This window comes from Crinia signifera, chromosome 5 (genome assembly GCF_055691185.1).
Source record: "Crinia signifera chromosome 5, ASM5569118v1, whole genome shotgun sequence".
In the NCBI taxonomy this organism is placed as follows: domain Eukaryota; kingdom Metazoa; phylum Chordata; class Amphibia; order Anura; family Myobatrachidae; genus Crinia; species Crinia signifera.
Genome location: NC_139221.1, coordinates 7,212,108 through 7,229,577, shown reverse-complemented (window position 1 = coordinate 7,229,577; position 17,470 = coordinate 7,212,108). Strand labels below are relative to the sequence as shown.

At 54.8% G+C, this 17,470-nt stretch overlaps 1 protein-coding gene across 1 annotated transcript in view; it reads left to right on the top strand.

Annotated features, from left to right (window-relative positions):
- SMARCC1 (SWI/SNF related BAF chromatin remodeling complex subunit C1) overlaps positions 1-17,470 on the top strand; it is a 29,557-nt gene continuing 12,087 nt past the window's right edge. Inside the window, 17 exon segments of the mRNA XM_083186587.1 lie at positions 1-421; positions 424-599; positions 6,589-6,708; positions 6,894-6,979; positions 7,054-7,135; positions 7,597-7,689; positions 7,982-8,051; positions 10,543-10,612; positions 10,750-10,825; positions 10,907-11,032; positions 11,243-11,358; positions 11,502-11,626; positions 11,899-11,958; positions 12,035-12,072; positions 12,170-12,291; positions 12,370-12,441; positions 12,587-12,700. Of these exon segments, the coding sequence (XP_083042713.1) occupies positions 151-421; positions 424-599; positions 6,589-6,708; positions 6,894-6,979; positions 7,054-7,135; positions 7,597-7,689; positions 7,982-8,051; positions 10,543-10,612; positions 10,750-10,825; positions 10,907-11,032; positions 11,243-11,358; positions 11,502-11,626; positions 11,899-11,958; positions 12,035-12,072; positions 12,170-12,291; positions 12,370-12,441; positions 12,587-12,700 (1,817 nt within the window). The 5' untranslated portion in view covers positions 1-150.

Here is a 17,470-nt window from a genome sequence, read left to right as displayed (position 1 = left end):
CTCTAAGTAGGCGTGCCTCCCGTGTGACTGGCAGCCCGAGTGGGCGTGCCTCCGAGTGATTGGCAGCAGTAGTGGGCGTGCCCCGTGTGATTGGCAGCCGCGTCGCACAGGCCGCAGCATCCCCCCCGGCAGGCAGCGAGTGTGGCGGCGATGAAACAAAGGCAGGTCGGGCTCCCGGGCGGCTGTAACGGCAGCAGCGGCGGCGGAGGGGACGGCAGGATGGCGGGCTCCAGGCAGCGCAGGAGGCGCCGGCGGGGAGGGGGAGCCACCGGCACGGAGGACGGCAGCCCGGCCACACGGGAGCGGCACTACCAGCAGCAGCAGGCCGGGCCCCGGCGGGAGGAGCCCCGGAGGGATCCCGAGGAGGAGGATGACGGGGAGGAGGAGGACGAAGATGAGGAGGAAGAGGAGGAGTGTGAGGGGAGGAGGAGGACGGGGACGGGGACTCCATGGCGGCCGGTGCTGCAGGAGGAGCGGGCGCCCCGCTGGCCACGGCCCGCAGGAAGGACGGGGGCCCGGTCACCAAGTTCTGGGAGAGCCCGGACACCGTCTCCCAGCTGGACTGCGTCCGAGTGTGGATCGGGAAGAACTACAAGAAGGTGCGTGCGGCCTGCGGGGGAGAGACGGGGCCTATGGGGATGAGGGGGGATGAGGGGGGATGAGGGGGGCCTGGAGAGGCCGGGGCCTGGGGGGATGAGGGGGGCCTGGAGAGGCGGGGATGAGGGGACCTAGGGGAATGGAGAGGCCGGGCCTGGGGGGTAAGTCGGGGGATGAGGGGCCTGGAGGGCCTAGGTTTGGAGAGTGGGGGTCTGTCCGGGGGTGGGGGTACTGCTGGGGCACTGGCACCAGGGTGCAAGGGTTGTATCTTGCATTATAAGGGTCTGCTTCTGGGGGGACACAGGCTCTCTATAAAGCCGGGACATTTGAGTACCGTGGGAGCCCAGTAAGGCTCTGAGATGGGGGGTCTGTATCATGGAAAGGGGGGGAGGGGGCTGTTCCTGGGCAGTGAGAACTCAGGTATTGAGGTGGCTGTATAGAGTTGGGGGGTAGGTATGGTGCTGAGGTGTTGCAGGGTGCTATAACTGGGGCAGGGGGTCCTCTGAGGTATTGCGGTGTAGCCGGGGCAGTGGTGCTCAGAGGCCCTACATGGGCAGGTCATACGGGGTCACTGAGGTATTACGAGGTCTTTACCTGAGAGGTGGGGATTGGGGCTTGTACTAGAGTCGGCGTTCCTGTATAGAGCCTGGTTATTAGGTTTGCCTCAGGTGTGTGGGGGTCTATGGCTAGGATGGTGCTGAGGGATCCTATAGGCCCAGGGTGGTATCTTGTGGGGGGTCTTTTTTTTTTTTTTTTTTTTGGGGGGGGGGGGGGGGGGGGGTGCAGAATGACCTGCCAAAATATATATATATATTCCATATATCGACACTGAATCCCGACTGTTGAACTGCCTGACAGTCGGGATCCCAACCGGAGCTATTCTCCCTTGTGGGGTACATCCATGGCGTTAGGGAGGTGTGTCTGAGGGTATTGGAGGGTCAGCGCCTGTGGACGGTGGTACTTAGTGGTTGTATAAATATACAGGGTATTAGGGAGAGGTATCTGAGGTATTGGGGGGTCAGCGTCTGTGGATGGTGGTCCAATGATTATTTGGGTTCGATTCAATTTAGTGCACTGTGGATTGCGCTGGATAGGAGCTCCCAGAGCTATTTAAATAATCACGCTCATGTCAGAGAATTTGCTGGTGTTAAATTGCTGGAGGCAGGCGTGATCTTAGCCAGGGACGATGGGCAGTAGCCCGCCTCTATGGAAATGGTTCCCGAAGTGTAGGTATTTATCCTGTGCCAGACTAACATGGTTGGGCATTCTCCTGGGCACCCCGATACCCTGCACAGCGTTATCCCTGAGCTTCTGTCCCAGTACGTTATGGTCACTTATTTGTGGGTCGGTCCTGCATGGAGCACCCCGATATCCTGCACAGCGTTATCCCTGAGCTTCTGTCCCAGTACGTTATGGTCACTTATTTGTGGGTCGGTCCTGCATGGAGCACCCCAATATCCTGCACAGCGTTATCCCTGAGCTTCTGTCCCAGTACGTTATGGTCACTTATTTGTGGGTCACTCCTGCATGGAGCACCCCGATACCCTGCACAGCGTTATCCCTGAGGTTCTGTCCCAGTACGTTATGGTCACTTATTTGTGGGTCTCTCCTGCATGGAGCACCCCGATACCCTACATAGCGTTATCCCTGAGGTTCTGTCCCAGTACGTTATGGTCACATATTTGTTGGTCTCTCCTGCATGGAGCACCCCGATACCCTGCACAGCGTTATCCCTGAGGTTCTGTCCCAGTACTTTATGGTCACTTATTTGTGCGTCGGTCCTGCATGGAGCACCCCGATACCCTGCAACAGTGTTATCCCTGAGCTTCTGTCCCAGTACGTTATGGTCACTTATTTGTGGGTCTCTCCTGCATGGAGCACCCCGATACCCTGCACAGCGTTATCCCTGAGGTTCTGTCCCAGTACGTTATGGTCACTTATTTGTTGGGTCACTCCTGCATGGAGCACCCCGATATCCTGCACAGTGTTATCCCTGAGGTTCTGTCCCAGTACGTTATGGTCACTTATTTGTGCGTCGGTCCTGCATGGAGCACCCCGATACCCTGCACAGCGTTATCCCTGAGGTTCTGTCCCAGTACGTTATGGTCACTTATTTGTGGGTGTCTCCTGCATGGAGCACCCCGATACCCTGCACAGTGTTATCCCTGAAGTTCTGTCCCAGTACGTTATGGTCACTTATTTGTGGGTGTCTCCTGCATGGAGCACCCCGATACCCTGCACAGCGTTATCCCTGAGGTTCTGTCCCAGTACGTTATGGTCACTTATTTGTGGGTCCTCTCCTGCATGGAGCACCCCGATATCCTGCACAGCGTTATCCCTGAGCTTCTGTCCCAGTACGTTATGCTCACTTATTTGTGGGTCACTCCTGCATGGAGCACCCCGATATCCTGCACAGCGTTATCCCTGAGCTTCTGTCCCAGTACGTTATGGTCACTTATTTGTGGGTCACTCCTGCATGGAGCACCCCGATATCCTGCACAGCGTTATTCCTGAGGTTCTGTCCCAGTACGTTATGGTCACTTATTTGTGGGTCGGTCCTGCATGGAGCACCCCGATACCCTGCACAGCGTTATCCCTGAGGTTCTGTCCCAGTACGTTATGGTCACTTATTTGTGGGTCACTCCTGCATGGAGCACCCCGATACCCTGCACAGCGTTATCCCTGAGGTTCTGTCCCAGTACGTTATGGTCACTTATTTGTGGGTCACTCCTGCATGGAGCACCCCGATACCCTGCACAGTGTTATCCCTGAGCTTCTGTCCCAGTACGTTATGGTCACTTATTTGTGGGTCTCTCCTGCATGGAGCACCCCGATACCCTGCACAGTGTTATCCCTGAGGTTCTGTCCCAGTACGTTATGGTCACTTTGTGGGTCGGTCCTGCATGGAGCACCCCGATACCCTGCACAGCGTTATTCCTGAGGTTCTGTCCCAGTACGTTATGGTCACTTATTTGTGGGTCAGTCCTGCATGGAGCACCCCGATACCCTGCACAGCGTTATCCCTGAGGTTCTGTCCCAGTACGTTATGGTCACTTATTTGTGGGTCGGTCCTGCATGGAGCACCCCGATATCCTGCACAGTGTTATCCCTGAGGTTCTGTCCCAGTACGTTATGGTCACTTATTTGTGGGTATCTCCTGCATGGAGCACCCCGATACCCTGCACAGCGTTATTCCTGAGGTTCTGTCCCAGTACGTTGGTCACTTATTTGTGGGTCGGTCCTGCATGGAGCACCCCGATATCCTGCACAGTGTTATCCCTGAGGTTCTGTCCCAGTACGTTATGGTCACTTATTTTGTGGGTATCTCCTGCATGGAGCACCCCGATACCCTGCACAGCGTTATTCCTGAGGTTCTGTCCCAGTACGTTATGGTCACTTATTTGTGGGTCGGTCCTGCATGGAGCACCCCGATATCCTGCACAGTGTTATCCCTGAGGTTCTGTCCCAGTACGTTATGGTCACTTATTTGTGGGTATCTCCTGCATGGAGCACCCCGATACCCTGCACAGTGTTATCCCTGAGGTTCTGTCCCAGTACGTTATGGTCACTTATTTGTGGGTCGGTCCTGCATGGAGCACCCCGATATCCTGCACAGTGTTATCCCTGAGGTTCTGTCCCAGTACGTTATGGTCACTTATTTGTGGGTATCTCCTGCATGGAGCACCCCGATACCCTGCACAGCGTTATTCCTGAGGTTCTGTCCCAGTACGTTATGGTCACTTATTTGTGGGTCGGTCCTGCATGGAGCACCCCGATATCCTGCACAGTGTTATCCCTGAGGTTCTGTCCCAGTACGTTATGGTCACTTTGTGGGTCGGTCCTGCACAACGTTATCCCTGAGGTTCTGTCCCAGTACGTTATGGTCACTTACTTATTTGTGGGTCTCTCCTGCATGGAGCACCCCGATACCCTGCACAGCGTTATCCCTGAGGTTCTGTCCCAGTACGTTATGGTCACTTATTTGTGGGTCGGTCCTGCATGGAGCACCCCGATACTCTGCACAGCGTTATCCCTGAGGTTCTGTCCCAGTACGTTATGGTCACTTTGTGGGTCGCTCCTGCATGGAGCACCCCGATACCCTGCACAGCGTTATCCCTGAGGTTCTGTCCCAGTACGTTATGGTCACTTATTTGTGGGTCTCCTGCATGGAGCACCCCGATACCCTGCACAGCGTTATCCCTGAGGTTCTGTCCTGGCACATATAAATGGTCACGATACCCTGAGCACCACCAGCCACGAGGTTCCCACTGAACTTTGTGGCTTATTAAATCTAACCCACGGTTTCCTGCCCACTGATCAGGTGCCTTTATGTGCTCTGATTCTTTATGGTGCATTTACAGTGTTACATTATGGCATCGTTGTTCTATAATAGGACAGGGCTCGAAAAAATTCTTTAAAATCTAGGAGCCAGATAAACTAATAGGCCTGCCCTAAAAATGTGCCCCCCCTTATTATTCCCATTACATATACCACACGTCGTAATGTCCATTACACATGTTACCAAACATCCTAATGCTCATTACATATAATACCACATGTCGTAATTACATGTAATCCCACATTAGTTCCGCTTACCTTCATGCTCGTTGTTATGGGTTTCATTCTTGATGTCAGATTAACATGCTCCTTGCCAATGGGGTTAATATGCTCTTCCAGGGGTAAATGTTTGTTGCTATGGGGTTACCATGGTCTGCCAGGGGCTAACTTGCTGGTTTCCAAGGGTTAAATGGCAGCCTTCTCCACCCTGCCATTACCATCCACAGCAACCCACCTCCTCCTCCCTGTATAAGAGCAGGAGGTCCGCCACAGCACAGCTATTTCAAAACTCGTGCCAGATCACGAGTCATTCTGAGCTCGTTTCAACAGCCAATCAGGAGCTAACCTACGGCTGCTTCTCCTGATTGGCTCCCGAACCACAAACTCCAATTGGCTAGCAATGCTGGCTCGGGTTATGTTATAGCCGAGCTGCGATGGACCTGCTCATGCCTCTGGCTACTATACAGGGGTGGGGGGCCTTGACGACCGCACCACAAGACCAAATTCTGCTTCCTCCCCCCCCCCCCCCCCCCCACACCCAAATCTAGTTGCCAGGAAGCAGAATATGGTCGCTGCGGTGACCTGGTTCCCGGGGTTTGTTGAGCCTGTAATAGGGTAACGCTGCTCTTCACCTCTAGGGGTTTGGTGATGACTTTACTGTTATGTTCAGTCATTTTGACAGGCTGGTAACTAGTATTACAATTGCTTTCAAGCTCCCAGCATCCTCTCTGCTGTGGTGTGTTGCGTTTGCTGGGATCCTATTTGAATGGATATTTATAGCGTGGTGCTATTTTTTATTACACCTCCAAATCATTCAGGGGAGGAGTAGTCTGAGCAGCCAGAACCCTCACCTTGTCTGCCAGTAACAAGTGACTCTTTATAAGCCTGAAGGAATAGATTCTCTGTACTGGCATGTTGGAAGCTTATGTACTAGATCAGGGCTGGGCAATTGCGGCCCTCCAGATGTTGAGGAACTACACATCCCAGGATGTTTTGCATTAGTTTTGCTATGTGGCCATGCTGAAACTAATGCAAGGCATGCTGGGATGTGTAGTTCCTCAACATCTGGAGGGCCGCAATTGCCCAGCCCTGTACTAGATCGTACGTGGAAATGAAATAGCACCCCCAGTGGCTGTGATGTGATATGCAGAGATTATGGGACAGTGTTTAGAGACCACCTTATTTCTTCTTGGGGAAGAGATACCGGGCAGTGCTGTACAGTGGGACCGGGGGCACCGGGCAGTGCTGTACAGTGGGACCGGGGGCACCGGGCAGTGCTGTACAGTGGGACCGGGGGCACCGGGCAGTGCTGTACAGTGGGACCGGGGGCACCGGGCAGTGCTGTACAGTGGGACCGGGGGCACCGGGCAGTGCTGTACAGTGGGACCGGTAGACCGTTACTTGTCTATAATCCAGTGTGTCCTCTCTTTGCAGTATGTTCAGGCCGATTCCCCGACCAATAAAGCACTGGCCGTACTGGTCTCCCAGCTCCTGCAGTTCCAAGAAGATGCTTTTGGACGACACGTCACCAACCCAGCCTTCACCAAACTGCCTGTGAGTAACACACAGCCCCCCTATGCCTGGGGGATGTCTCCTGGGATCAGGGGTGGGCTCTGGTAGCTGAAGCATCCTGATCCCTCTTAGCATGGGAGGGTTGCAGTTTTTTTTACGTTGGTCGATTACCGGCCACCGGACGTTCCCGCTGCTTGTATTCATTTTTTTCTTGTTTTCTCTTGCAGATTAAATGTTTCATGGATTTCAAAGCAGGTGGTGCCCTGTGCCACATACTGGGGGCAGCCTACAAGCATCGCAGTGATCAGGGATGGTAAGGAACCTTCTATTGCCTGTGTAACGTTGCTTCCCCTGTGCAGCCGCGATGACCTGCTCTTTCTCCCGCAGGCGGAGGTTTGATCTGCAGAACCCGTCCAGAATGGACCGCAATGTGGAAATGTTCATGGCTATTGAGAAGACGCTGATGCAGGTACCGTTACCTGGGGAGTGTGGACTCCCAGCACATTACCCGTTACCCTGAATGTTACTTATCTATATGGTCATACTCAGATTCCCACCTTGAGATGACTGATTTGCCGGCTCGGACACGTGTCCTTGCTCTGAGGTTCTGTCTGTAATCTGTATCCTTACATTGAGAAGTAGTTTCTGTTGCTCTCGGAGATGGCGATGAAAGTTCTGAGCCTAGGTGCATTTGTATCCAGATATTCACTGATAATAGATAGTACAACTGGAAAGCGGAAGAAGTAAATCATTTAGGGATGCCAAGGCTTCCACGTCTGGATGGTATAGCTGTAGTCTGTTGTGTAAGGACTGGGCAGGCCCGTGGTCTAGAGCGGGTGCTCGGTGTTGCTTGACGCTACCATGTATGTATGGTTTATTGTAGCACTTAGCGTTGTTAATGAGTTACCAATGTTCATTGTCTCATTGCAGAACAACTGTCTGAGCAGACCGGCAGTCTACCTCCTTCCAGAGATTGAGTTGAAGCTCTCTAATAAATTAAAGGACATTGTTAAACGTCATCAGGTGAGGAGCACTGCTGGGGCCCCTGTCACACAGGAGCACGTCTCGGGGGCATTTGTCACACATTTAAACTGCACGAATTAATGTCCTCCTTTCAAATTTGGGGGTGTAGCATGTTCTAACGCAAGGGGTTTCCTTGGGGGTTGAATGTCCTTGGTTTCTTCCTGTAATATTAGGGGGGGGGGTGGTGCTTTATAATGGTCTCTTCCCATAACATGGGCGAATAGAACTGGGGGGGTGTAGGGTTGTCTCTTCCAGTAGAAATGTTGGAGTATAAAGGTCTCCTCTACCTTAGGGTACAATTACAGAAGAGAAGGTGAAGGCGTCCCATCATGTGTATCCTGTTCCTACCTCACTGGATGATGGTGAGTCCGATACACGTGTCACTGGTCCGTTCTGTGCCCAGATGTTACCTGATTGTTAGCTGTGTAGCCCAGGCCTGTAACTCTGATACGTCCTCGCATCCGCTGATAGACCCTGTGCCACCTACTGGCGGTGACATCCACCCTGCGCGTTCTGCCACCTAATGGCGGTGACATCTACCCTGCGCATTCCCCCTCACTACTGGCGGTGACATCCACCCTGCCCGTTCCCCCTCACTACTGGCGGTGACATCCACCCTGCGCGTTCCCCCTCACTACTGGCGGTGACATCCACCCTGCGCGTTCCCCCTCACTACTGGCGGTGACATCCACCCTGCGCGTTCCCCTCACTACTGGCGGTGACATCCACCCTGCGCGTTCCCCCTCACTACTGGTGGTGACATCCACCCTGCCCGTTCCCCCTCACTACTGGTGGTGCCATCCACCCTGCCCGTTCCCCCTCACTACTGGCGGTGCCATCCACCCTGCCCGTTCCCCCTCACTACTGGCGGTGACATCCACCCTGCGCGTTCCCCTCACTACTGGCGGTGACATCCACCCTGCGCGTTCCCCCTCACTACTGGCGGTGACAGCCACCCTGCCCGTTCCCCCTCACTACTGGCGGTGACATCCACCCTGCCCGTTCCCCCTCACTACTGGCGGTGACATCCACCCTGCCCGTTCCCCCTCACTACTGGCGGTGACATCCACCCTGCGCGTTCCCCTCACTACTGGCGGTGACATCCACCCTGCGCGTTCCCCTCACTACTGGCGGTGACATCCACCCTGCCCGTTCCCCCTCACTACTGGCGGTGACATCCACCCTGCCCGTTCCCCCTCACTACTGGCGGTGACATCCACCCTGCCCGTTCCCCCTTACTACTGGCGGTGACATCCACCCTGCGCGTTCCCCCTCACTACTGGCGGTGACATCCACCCTGCGCGTTCCCCCTCACTACTGGCGGTGACATCCACCCTGCGCGTTCCCCCTCACTACTGGCGGTGACATCCACCCTGCGCGTTCCCCCTCACTACTGGCGGTGACATCCACCCTGCGCGTTCCCCCTCACTACTGGCGGTGACATCCACCCTGCGCGTTCCCCCTCACTACTGGCGGTGACATCCACCCTGCGCGTTCCCCCTCACTACTGGCGGTGACATCCACCCTGCCCGTTCCCCCTCACTACTGGCGGTGACATCCACCCTGCGCGTTCCCCTCACTACTGGCGGTGACATCCACCCTGCGCGTTCCCCTCACTACTGGCGGTGACATCCACCCTGCGCGTTCCCCCTCACTACTGGCGGTGACATCCACCCTGCGCGTTCCCCCTCACTACTGGCGGTGACATCCACCCTGCCCGTTCCCCCTCACTACTGGTGGTGACATCCACCCTGCCCGTTCCCCCTCACTACTGGCGGTGACATCCACCCTGCCCGTTCCCCCTCACTACTGGCGGTGACATCCACCCTGCGCGTTCCCCTCACTACTGGCGGTGACATCCACCCTGCGCGTTCCCCTCACTACTGGCGGTGACATCCACCCTGCGCGTTCCCCTCACTACTGGCGGTGACATCCACCCTGCGCGTTCCCCTCACTACTGGCGGTGACATCCACCCTGCCCGTTCCCCCTCACTACTGGCGGTGACATCCACCCTGCGCGTTCCCCCTCACTACTGGCGGTGACATCCACCCTGCGCGTTCCCCCTCACTACTGGCGGTGACATCCACCCTGCGCGTTCCCCCTCACTACTGGCGGTGACATCCACCCTGCCCGTTCCCCCTCACTACTGGCGGTGACATCCACCCTGCCCGTTCCCCCTCACTACTGGCGGTGACATCCACCCTGCCCGTTCCCCTCACTACTGGCGGTGACATCCAACCTGCGCGTTCCCCCTCACTACTGGCGGTGACATCCACCCTGCGCGTTCCCCCTCACTACTGGCGGTGACATCCACCCTGCGCGTTCCCCCTCACTACTGGCGGTGACATCCACCCTGCGCGTTCCCCCTCACTACTGGCGGTGACATCCACCCTGCGCGTTCCCCCTCACTACTGGCGGTGACATCCACCCTGCGCGTTCCCCCTCACTACTGGCGGTGACATCCACCCTGCGCGTTCCCCCTCACTACTGGCGGTGACATCCACCCTGCGCGTTCCCCCTCACTACTGGCGGTGACATCCACCCTGCGCGTTCCCCCTCACTACTGGCGGTGACATCCACCCTGCGCGTTCCCCCTCACTACTGGCGGTGACATCCACCCTGCGCGTTCCCCCTCACTACTGGCGGTGACATCCACCCTGCGCGTTCCCCCTCACTACTGGCGGTGACATCCACCCTGCGCGTTCCCCCTCACTACTGGCGGTGACATCCACCCTGCGCGTTCCCCCTCACTACTGGCGGTGACATCCACCCTGCGCGTTCCCCCTCACTACTGGCGGTGACATCCACCCTGCGCGTTCCGTTCATCTTTATGTTGGATTCTGTCTTTTCAGATGAATGGCTGAGACCTGTGGTGAAGAAGGAAAAGCAAGTTCTTGTACACTGGGGTTACTACCCAGACAGGTGAGCGGGGTGGGGGGGGGGGCGGATGACACAGTACAGGGGTGAGGCTGGCATGGTTCTGGGATGGGGGAGGAGGAGGAAGGCTGATAGTCATTAAAATGATTCTTTGTGTAACCTGGTCTGTGTGTCTACACCAGCTACGACGCTTGGGTTCCCATCACAGACCTCGATGCTGACCTAGAAGAGCCTCCGATTCCAGAAAAACCTTGGAAAGTAAGTCTCGCGCTCACTCCTGTTCTGTAAGGAACCTCTGAGCGTAGATCGTCCTAAATCTGCTCGTTGGATCTATTGTAGGTTCACGCTAAGTGGCTGCTGGACACTGATGTCTTTAACGAGTGGATGAATGAGGAAGACTACGAGATTGATGAAAATAAGAAGGTGGCCAGTTTCCGCCAGAGGATCTCCCTGAAGAATGAGGAGGTATGGCCGCTGGGATACCCGACCCACCCTGTTCCCTGAGCTTTGGCGGCTTGTGGTGTCAGAATGCCGGTATAATTGATCTCTTGGCAGCATTGCGCAGAGACATCGCAGCCTTTCTCTACTTTCCGCCATCTCCCCCAGCCCGCGACTGATGAGAATGAGGCCCAGATTCTGTTGTTAATACTTGCTATTTACTTGCATTTTTATTAGGCCGTGCGCAGCCCAGAGAGGAAAGACCGCAGATCTGCCGCCAGCGCGAAAAAAAGAAAGCGCTCTCCCTCTCCGCAGACCCCCTCAGAGTCACGAAAGAAGCCGGGCAAGAAAGGGTAAGGTTGTGGAGCAAGTGGGCGGACCCAGCTGTTCCCTGGTGCACAAAGCGCTAAGTGGGGCCAATCTCGCGGCTTCAGTGTGTACGCTGGAATCTGCTGCTAGTGGAGACGATTAATAATGGACCATTAACTGTCATTAGCCAGGGAGGACTTTACGGCAAGCGGAAATGGCAGAAGGAGGACGACGAGCAGGAGGACCTCACAAAAGATATGGAGGATCCCACCCCAGTCCCCAACATGGAGGAGGTCATGCTTCCGAAAAATGGTAAACCCCCACCTACCCACCTCAGAGAATGTATCTGTGTAACCTCAGCATCGGGAGAGCTCAGAGTGCCCGCTGCCAGGGGTGTGGGATGGCACTGCAGCACCCCTCTGCCACTTACGTCTGCTATGTGATCGGGGATATGAAACGGGTTTCCAGATTCCGATCCGGATTGCGATAGGCGTTTCCTGCAGACACAGGAATAATGTGAAGGCCCCAGTACAATACCTGCCAGTGCTCATTATCCCTGACACAACTTTGCTTCTTCCGTCTAGTGAATCCAAAGAAGGACAGCGAGCACACGCCTGTGAAAGGAGGAGTAGTCGCTGACCTAGGTAAGGCTGTTACATGTATGTAGGCCGCTAGGCGTGTCCTGTTATCGCAGGGTGACATGAATCCTTTGTCTTGCAGATGAGCAGGAGGAGGAAGCGGTGGCTGCGAGTGGTAAGGTAGGTCCGCACCCTACCCAGATGGGGGGCATTAACCCTGGCATGTGTCCTCCCTTCATCAATGTGTGGGTGACTCAGACCCTGTCTGTGCTTCCAGGAGGATGAAGACCCCAGCCGAGGGGATCAGAGCAGGATCATGGACAATGGAGAAGACAATGTAACGGAACAGACCAACCACATCATTATCCCCAGCTATGCAGCCTGGTTTGACTATAACAGGTGATTCTCTCCTCCAGAGTTCTGTGTACGTTGGCAGGGATATGGGTATATGTACGTAACCGGTCTCTTCTGTTCCAGCATTCATGTCATTGAACGTCGCGCTCTTCCAGAATTCTTCAACGGGAAGAATAAGTCCAAGACTCCAGAAATGTAAGTGTCAGCGTCGCGCTCTAACTAGCGGACAGTCGCTATTTTATATGGTTCAGTCTCCTCTGAAACGTTCGGTCACCGAGCTGCGCCTGCTCAGAGCTTTTAATATCTGTGGTTCTAAGCTGCTTCTTTGTCTCCTCTTCAGATACCTGGCGTACCGCAACTTCATTATAGACACGTACCGCCTGAACCCCCAGGAGTATCTCACCAGCACCGCTTGCCGGAGGAACCTGACGGGAGATGTCTGTGCGGTGATGAGGTCAGTGCCTGGATCTTACACTCACACGTGTTACTTGGGAATGGCGCTTGTGCCTTTTGTGTATCTTTGTTTCGGGTTTTCTGGATAAAGGGGTCTCCGTCACGTGAAGCTCCATCCCTACAACATACTAAACTTCCCAAAGATCTCAAACTTCCCCACAACTGGCGCTGCTCATTGTTTAGCAGTGCTCCTCGCAGTGCATGCAGGCGTCACTTTTCTGATGACATAATCCCCGTTATCGGTTGTTGTAACCGTCTGTAGGAGCGCTCGCACCATGTATCTGTTACGTCAGTGCTGGCCTCAGGTACTGTGTGTCCGTGGTGACCTTGCATGTTGTGATTCTCCGCTCTAGAGTTTTACGCCTTCCTGGAGCAGTGCTCCTCGCAGTGCATGCAGGCTGGAATACTCCAGCGTCACTTGTCTGATGACATAATCCCCGTTATCGGTTGTTGTAACCGTCTGTAGGAGCGCTCGCACCATGTATCTGTTACGTCAGTGCTGGCCTCAGGTACTGTGTGTCCGTGGTGACCTTGCATGTTGTGATTCTCCGCTCTAGAGTTCATGCCTTCCTGGAGTAGTGCTCCTCGCAGTGCATGGAGGCTGGAATACTCCAGCGTCACTTGTCTGATGACATAATCCCCGTTATCGGTTGTTGTAACCGTCTGTAGGAGCGCTCGCACCATGTATCTGTTACGTCAGTGCTGGCCTCAGGTACTGTGTGTCCGTGGTGACCTTGCATGTTGTGATTCTCCGCTCTAGAGTTCATGCCTTCCTGGAGTAGTGCTCCTCGCAGTGCATGGAGGCTGGAATACTCCAGCGTCACTTGTCTGATGACATAATCCCCGTTATCGGTTGTTGTAACCGTCTGTAGGAGCGCTCGCACCATGTATCTGTTACGTCAGTGCTGGCCTCAGGTACTGTGTGTCCGTGGTGACCTTGCATGTTGTGATTCTCCGCTCTAGAGTTCATGCCTTCCTGGAGTAGTGCTCCTCGCAGTGCATGGAGGCTGGAATACTCCAGCGTCACTTGTCTGATGACATAATCCCCGTTATCGGTTGTTATATAACCGTCTGTAGGAGCGCTCGCGCCATGTATCTGTTACGTCAGTGCTGGCCTCAGGTACTGTGTGTCCGTGGTGACCTTGCATGTTGTGATTCTCTGCTCTAGAGTTCACGCCTTCCTGGAGCAGTGCTCCTCGCAGTGCATGCAGGCGTCACTTGTCTGATGACATAATCCCTGTTATCGGTTGTTGTAACCGTCTGTAGGAGCGCTCGCACCATGTATCTGTTACGTCAGTGCTGGCCTCAGGTACTGTGTGTCCGTGGTGACCTTGCATGTTGTGATTCTCTGCTCTAGAGTTCACGCCTTCCTGGAGCAGTGCTCCTCGCAGTGCATGCAGGCTGGAATACTCCAGCGTCACTTGTGTGATGACATAATCCCTGTTATCGGTTGTTGTAACCGTCTGTAGGAGCGCTCGCACCAGGTATCTGTTACGTCAGTGCTGGCCTCAGGTACTGTGTGTCCGTGGTGACCTTGCATGTTGTGATTCTCTGCTCTAGAGTTCACGCCTTCCTGGAGCAGTGCTCCTCGCAGTGCATGGAGGCTGGAATACTCCAGCGTCACTTTTCTGATGACATAATCCCCGTTATCGGTTGTTGTAACCGTCTGTAGGAGCGCTCGCACCATGTATCTGTTACGTCAGTGCTGGCCTCAGGTACTGTGTGTCCGTGGTGACCTTGCATGTTGTGGTTCTCCGCTCTAGAGTTCACGCCTTCCTGGAGCAGTGCTCCTCGCAGTGCATGCATGCTGGAATACTCCAGCGTCACTTGTCTGATGACATAATCCCCGTTATCGGTTGTTATAACCGTCTGTAGGAGCGCTCGCACCATGTATCTGTTACGTCAGTACTGGCCTCAGGTACTGTGTGTCCGTGGTGACCTTGCATGTTGTGATTCTCCGCTCTAGACTTCATGCCTTCCTGGAGCAGTGCTCCTCGCAGTGCATGCAGGCTGGAATACTCCAGCGTCACTTGTCTGATGACATAATCCCCGTTATCGGTTGTTGTAACCGTCTGTAGGAGCGCGCGCACCATGTAACTGTTACGTCAGTGCTGGCCTCAGGTACTGTGTGTCCGTGGTGACCTTGCATGTGATGTTTCTCCACTCTAGAGTTCACGCCTTCCTGGAGCAGTGCTCCTCGCAGTGCATGCAGGCGTCACTTGTCTGACATAATCCCCGTTATCGGTTGTTGTAACCGTCTGTAGGAGCGCTCGCACCATGTATCTGTTACGTCAGTGCTGGCCTCAGGTACTGTGTGTCCGTGGTGACCTTGCATGTTGTGATTCTCCGCTCTAGAGTTCACGCCTTCCTGGAGCAGTGCTCCTCGCAGTGCATGCAGGCTGGAATACTCCAGCGTCACTTGTCTGATGACATAATCCCCGTTATCGGTTGTTGTAACCGTCTGTAGGAGTGCTCGCACCATGTATCTGTTACGTCAGTGCTGGCCTCAGGTACTGTGTGTCCGTGGTGACCTTGCATGTGATGTTTCTCCACTCTAGAGTTCACGCCTTCCTGGAGCAGTGCTCCTCGCAGTGCATGCAGGCTGGAATACTCCAGCGTCACTTGTCTGATGACATAATCCCCGTTATCGGTTGTTGTAACCGTCTGTAGGAGCGCGCGCACCATGTAACTGTTACGTCAGTGCTGGCCTCGGGTACTGTGTGTCCGTGGTGACCTTGCATGTTGTGATTCTCCGCTCAAGAGTTCACGCCTTCCTGGAGCAGTGCTCCTCGCAGTGCATGCAGGCTGGAATACTCCAGCGTCACTTGTCTGATGACATAATCCCCGTTATCGGTTGTTGTAACCGTCTGTAGGAGCGCTCGCACCATGTATCTGTTACGTCAGTGCTGGCCTCAGGTACTGTGTGTCCGTGGTGACCTTGCATGTGATGTTTCTCCGCTCTAGAGTTCACGCCTTCCTGGAGCAGTGCTCCTCGCAGTGCATGCAGGCTGGAATACTCCAGCGTCACTTGTCTGATGACATAATCCCCGTTATCGGTTGTTGTAACCGTCTGTAGGAGTGCTCGCACCATGTATCTGTTACGTCAGTGCTGGCCTCAGGTACTGTGTGTCCGTGGTGACCTTGCATGTGATGTTTCTCCACTCTAGAGTTCACGCCTTCCTGGAGCAGTGCTCCTCGCAGTGCATGCAGGCTGGAATACTCCAGCGTCACTTGTCTGATGACATAATCCCCGTTATCGGTTGTTGTAACCGTCTGTAGGAGCGCGCGCACCATGTAACTGTTACGTCAGTGCTGGCCTCGGGTACTGTGTGTCCGTGGTGACCTTGCATGTTGTGATTCTCCGCTCTAGAGTTCACGCCTTCCTGGAGCAGTGCTCCTCGCAGTGCATGCAGGCTGGAATACTCCAGCGTCACTTGTCTGATGACATAATCCCCGTTATCGGTTGTTGTAACCGTCTGTAGGAGCGCTCGCACCATGTATCTGTTACGTCAGTGCTGGCCTTAGGTACTGTGTGTCCGTGGTGACCTTGCATGTGATGTTTCTCCGCTCTAGAGTTCACGCCTTCCTGGAGCAGTGCTCCTCGCAGTGCATGCAGGCTGGAATACTCCAGCGTCACTTGTCTGATGACATAATCCCCGTTATCGGTTGTTGTAACCGTCTGTAGGAGTGCTCGCACCATGTATCTGTTACGTCAGTGCTGGCCTCAGGTACTGTTTGTCCGTGGTGACCTTGCATGTGATGTTTCTCCACTCTAGAGTTCACGCCTTCCTGGAGCAGTGCTCCTCGCAGTGCATGCAGGCTGGAATACTCCAGCGTCACTTGTCTGATGACATAATCCCCGTTATCGGTTGTTGTAACCGTCTGTAGGAGCGCGCGCGCACCATGTAACTGTTACGTCAGTGCTGGCCTCGGGTACTGTGTGTCCGTGGTGACCTTGCATGTGATGTTTCTCCGCTCTAGAGTTCACGCCTTCCTGGAGCAGTGCTCCTCGCAGTGCATGCAGGCTGGAATACTCCAGCGTCACTTGTCTGATGACATAATCCCCGTTATCGGTTGTTGTAACCGTCTGTAGGAGTGCTCGCACCATGTATCTGTTACGTCAGTGCTGGCCTCAGGTACTGTGTGTCCGTGGTGACCTTGCATGTGATGTTTCTCCACTCTAGAGTTCACGCCTTCCTGGAGCAGTGCTCCTCGCAGTGCATGCAGGCTGGAATACTCCAGCGTCACTTGTCTGATGACATAATCCCCGTTATCGGTTGTTGTAACCGTCTGTAGGAGCGCGCGCACCATGTAACTGTTACGTCAGTGCTGGCCTCGGGTACTGTGTGTCCGTGGTGACCTTGCATGTGATGTTTCTCCGCTCTAGAGTTCACGCCTTCCTGGAGCAGTGCTCCTCGCAGTGCATGCAGGCTGGAATACTCCAGCGTCACTTGTCTGATGACATAATCCCCGTTATCGGTTGTTGTAACCGTCTGTAGGAGTGCTCGCACCATGTATCTGTTACGTCAGTGCTGGCCTCAGGTACTGTGTGTCCGTGGTGACCTTGCATGTGATGTTTCTCCACTCTAGAGTTCACGCCTTCCTGGAGCAGTGCTCCTCGCAGTGCATGCAGGCGTCACTTGTCTGATGACATAATCCCCGTTATCGGTTGTTGTAACCGTCTGTAGGAGCGCGCGCACCATGTAACTGTTACGTCAGTGCTGGCCTCAGGTACTGTGTGTCCGTGGTGACCTTGCATGTTGTGATTCTC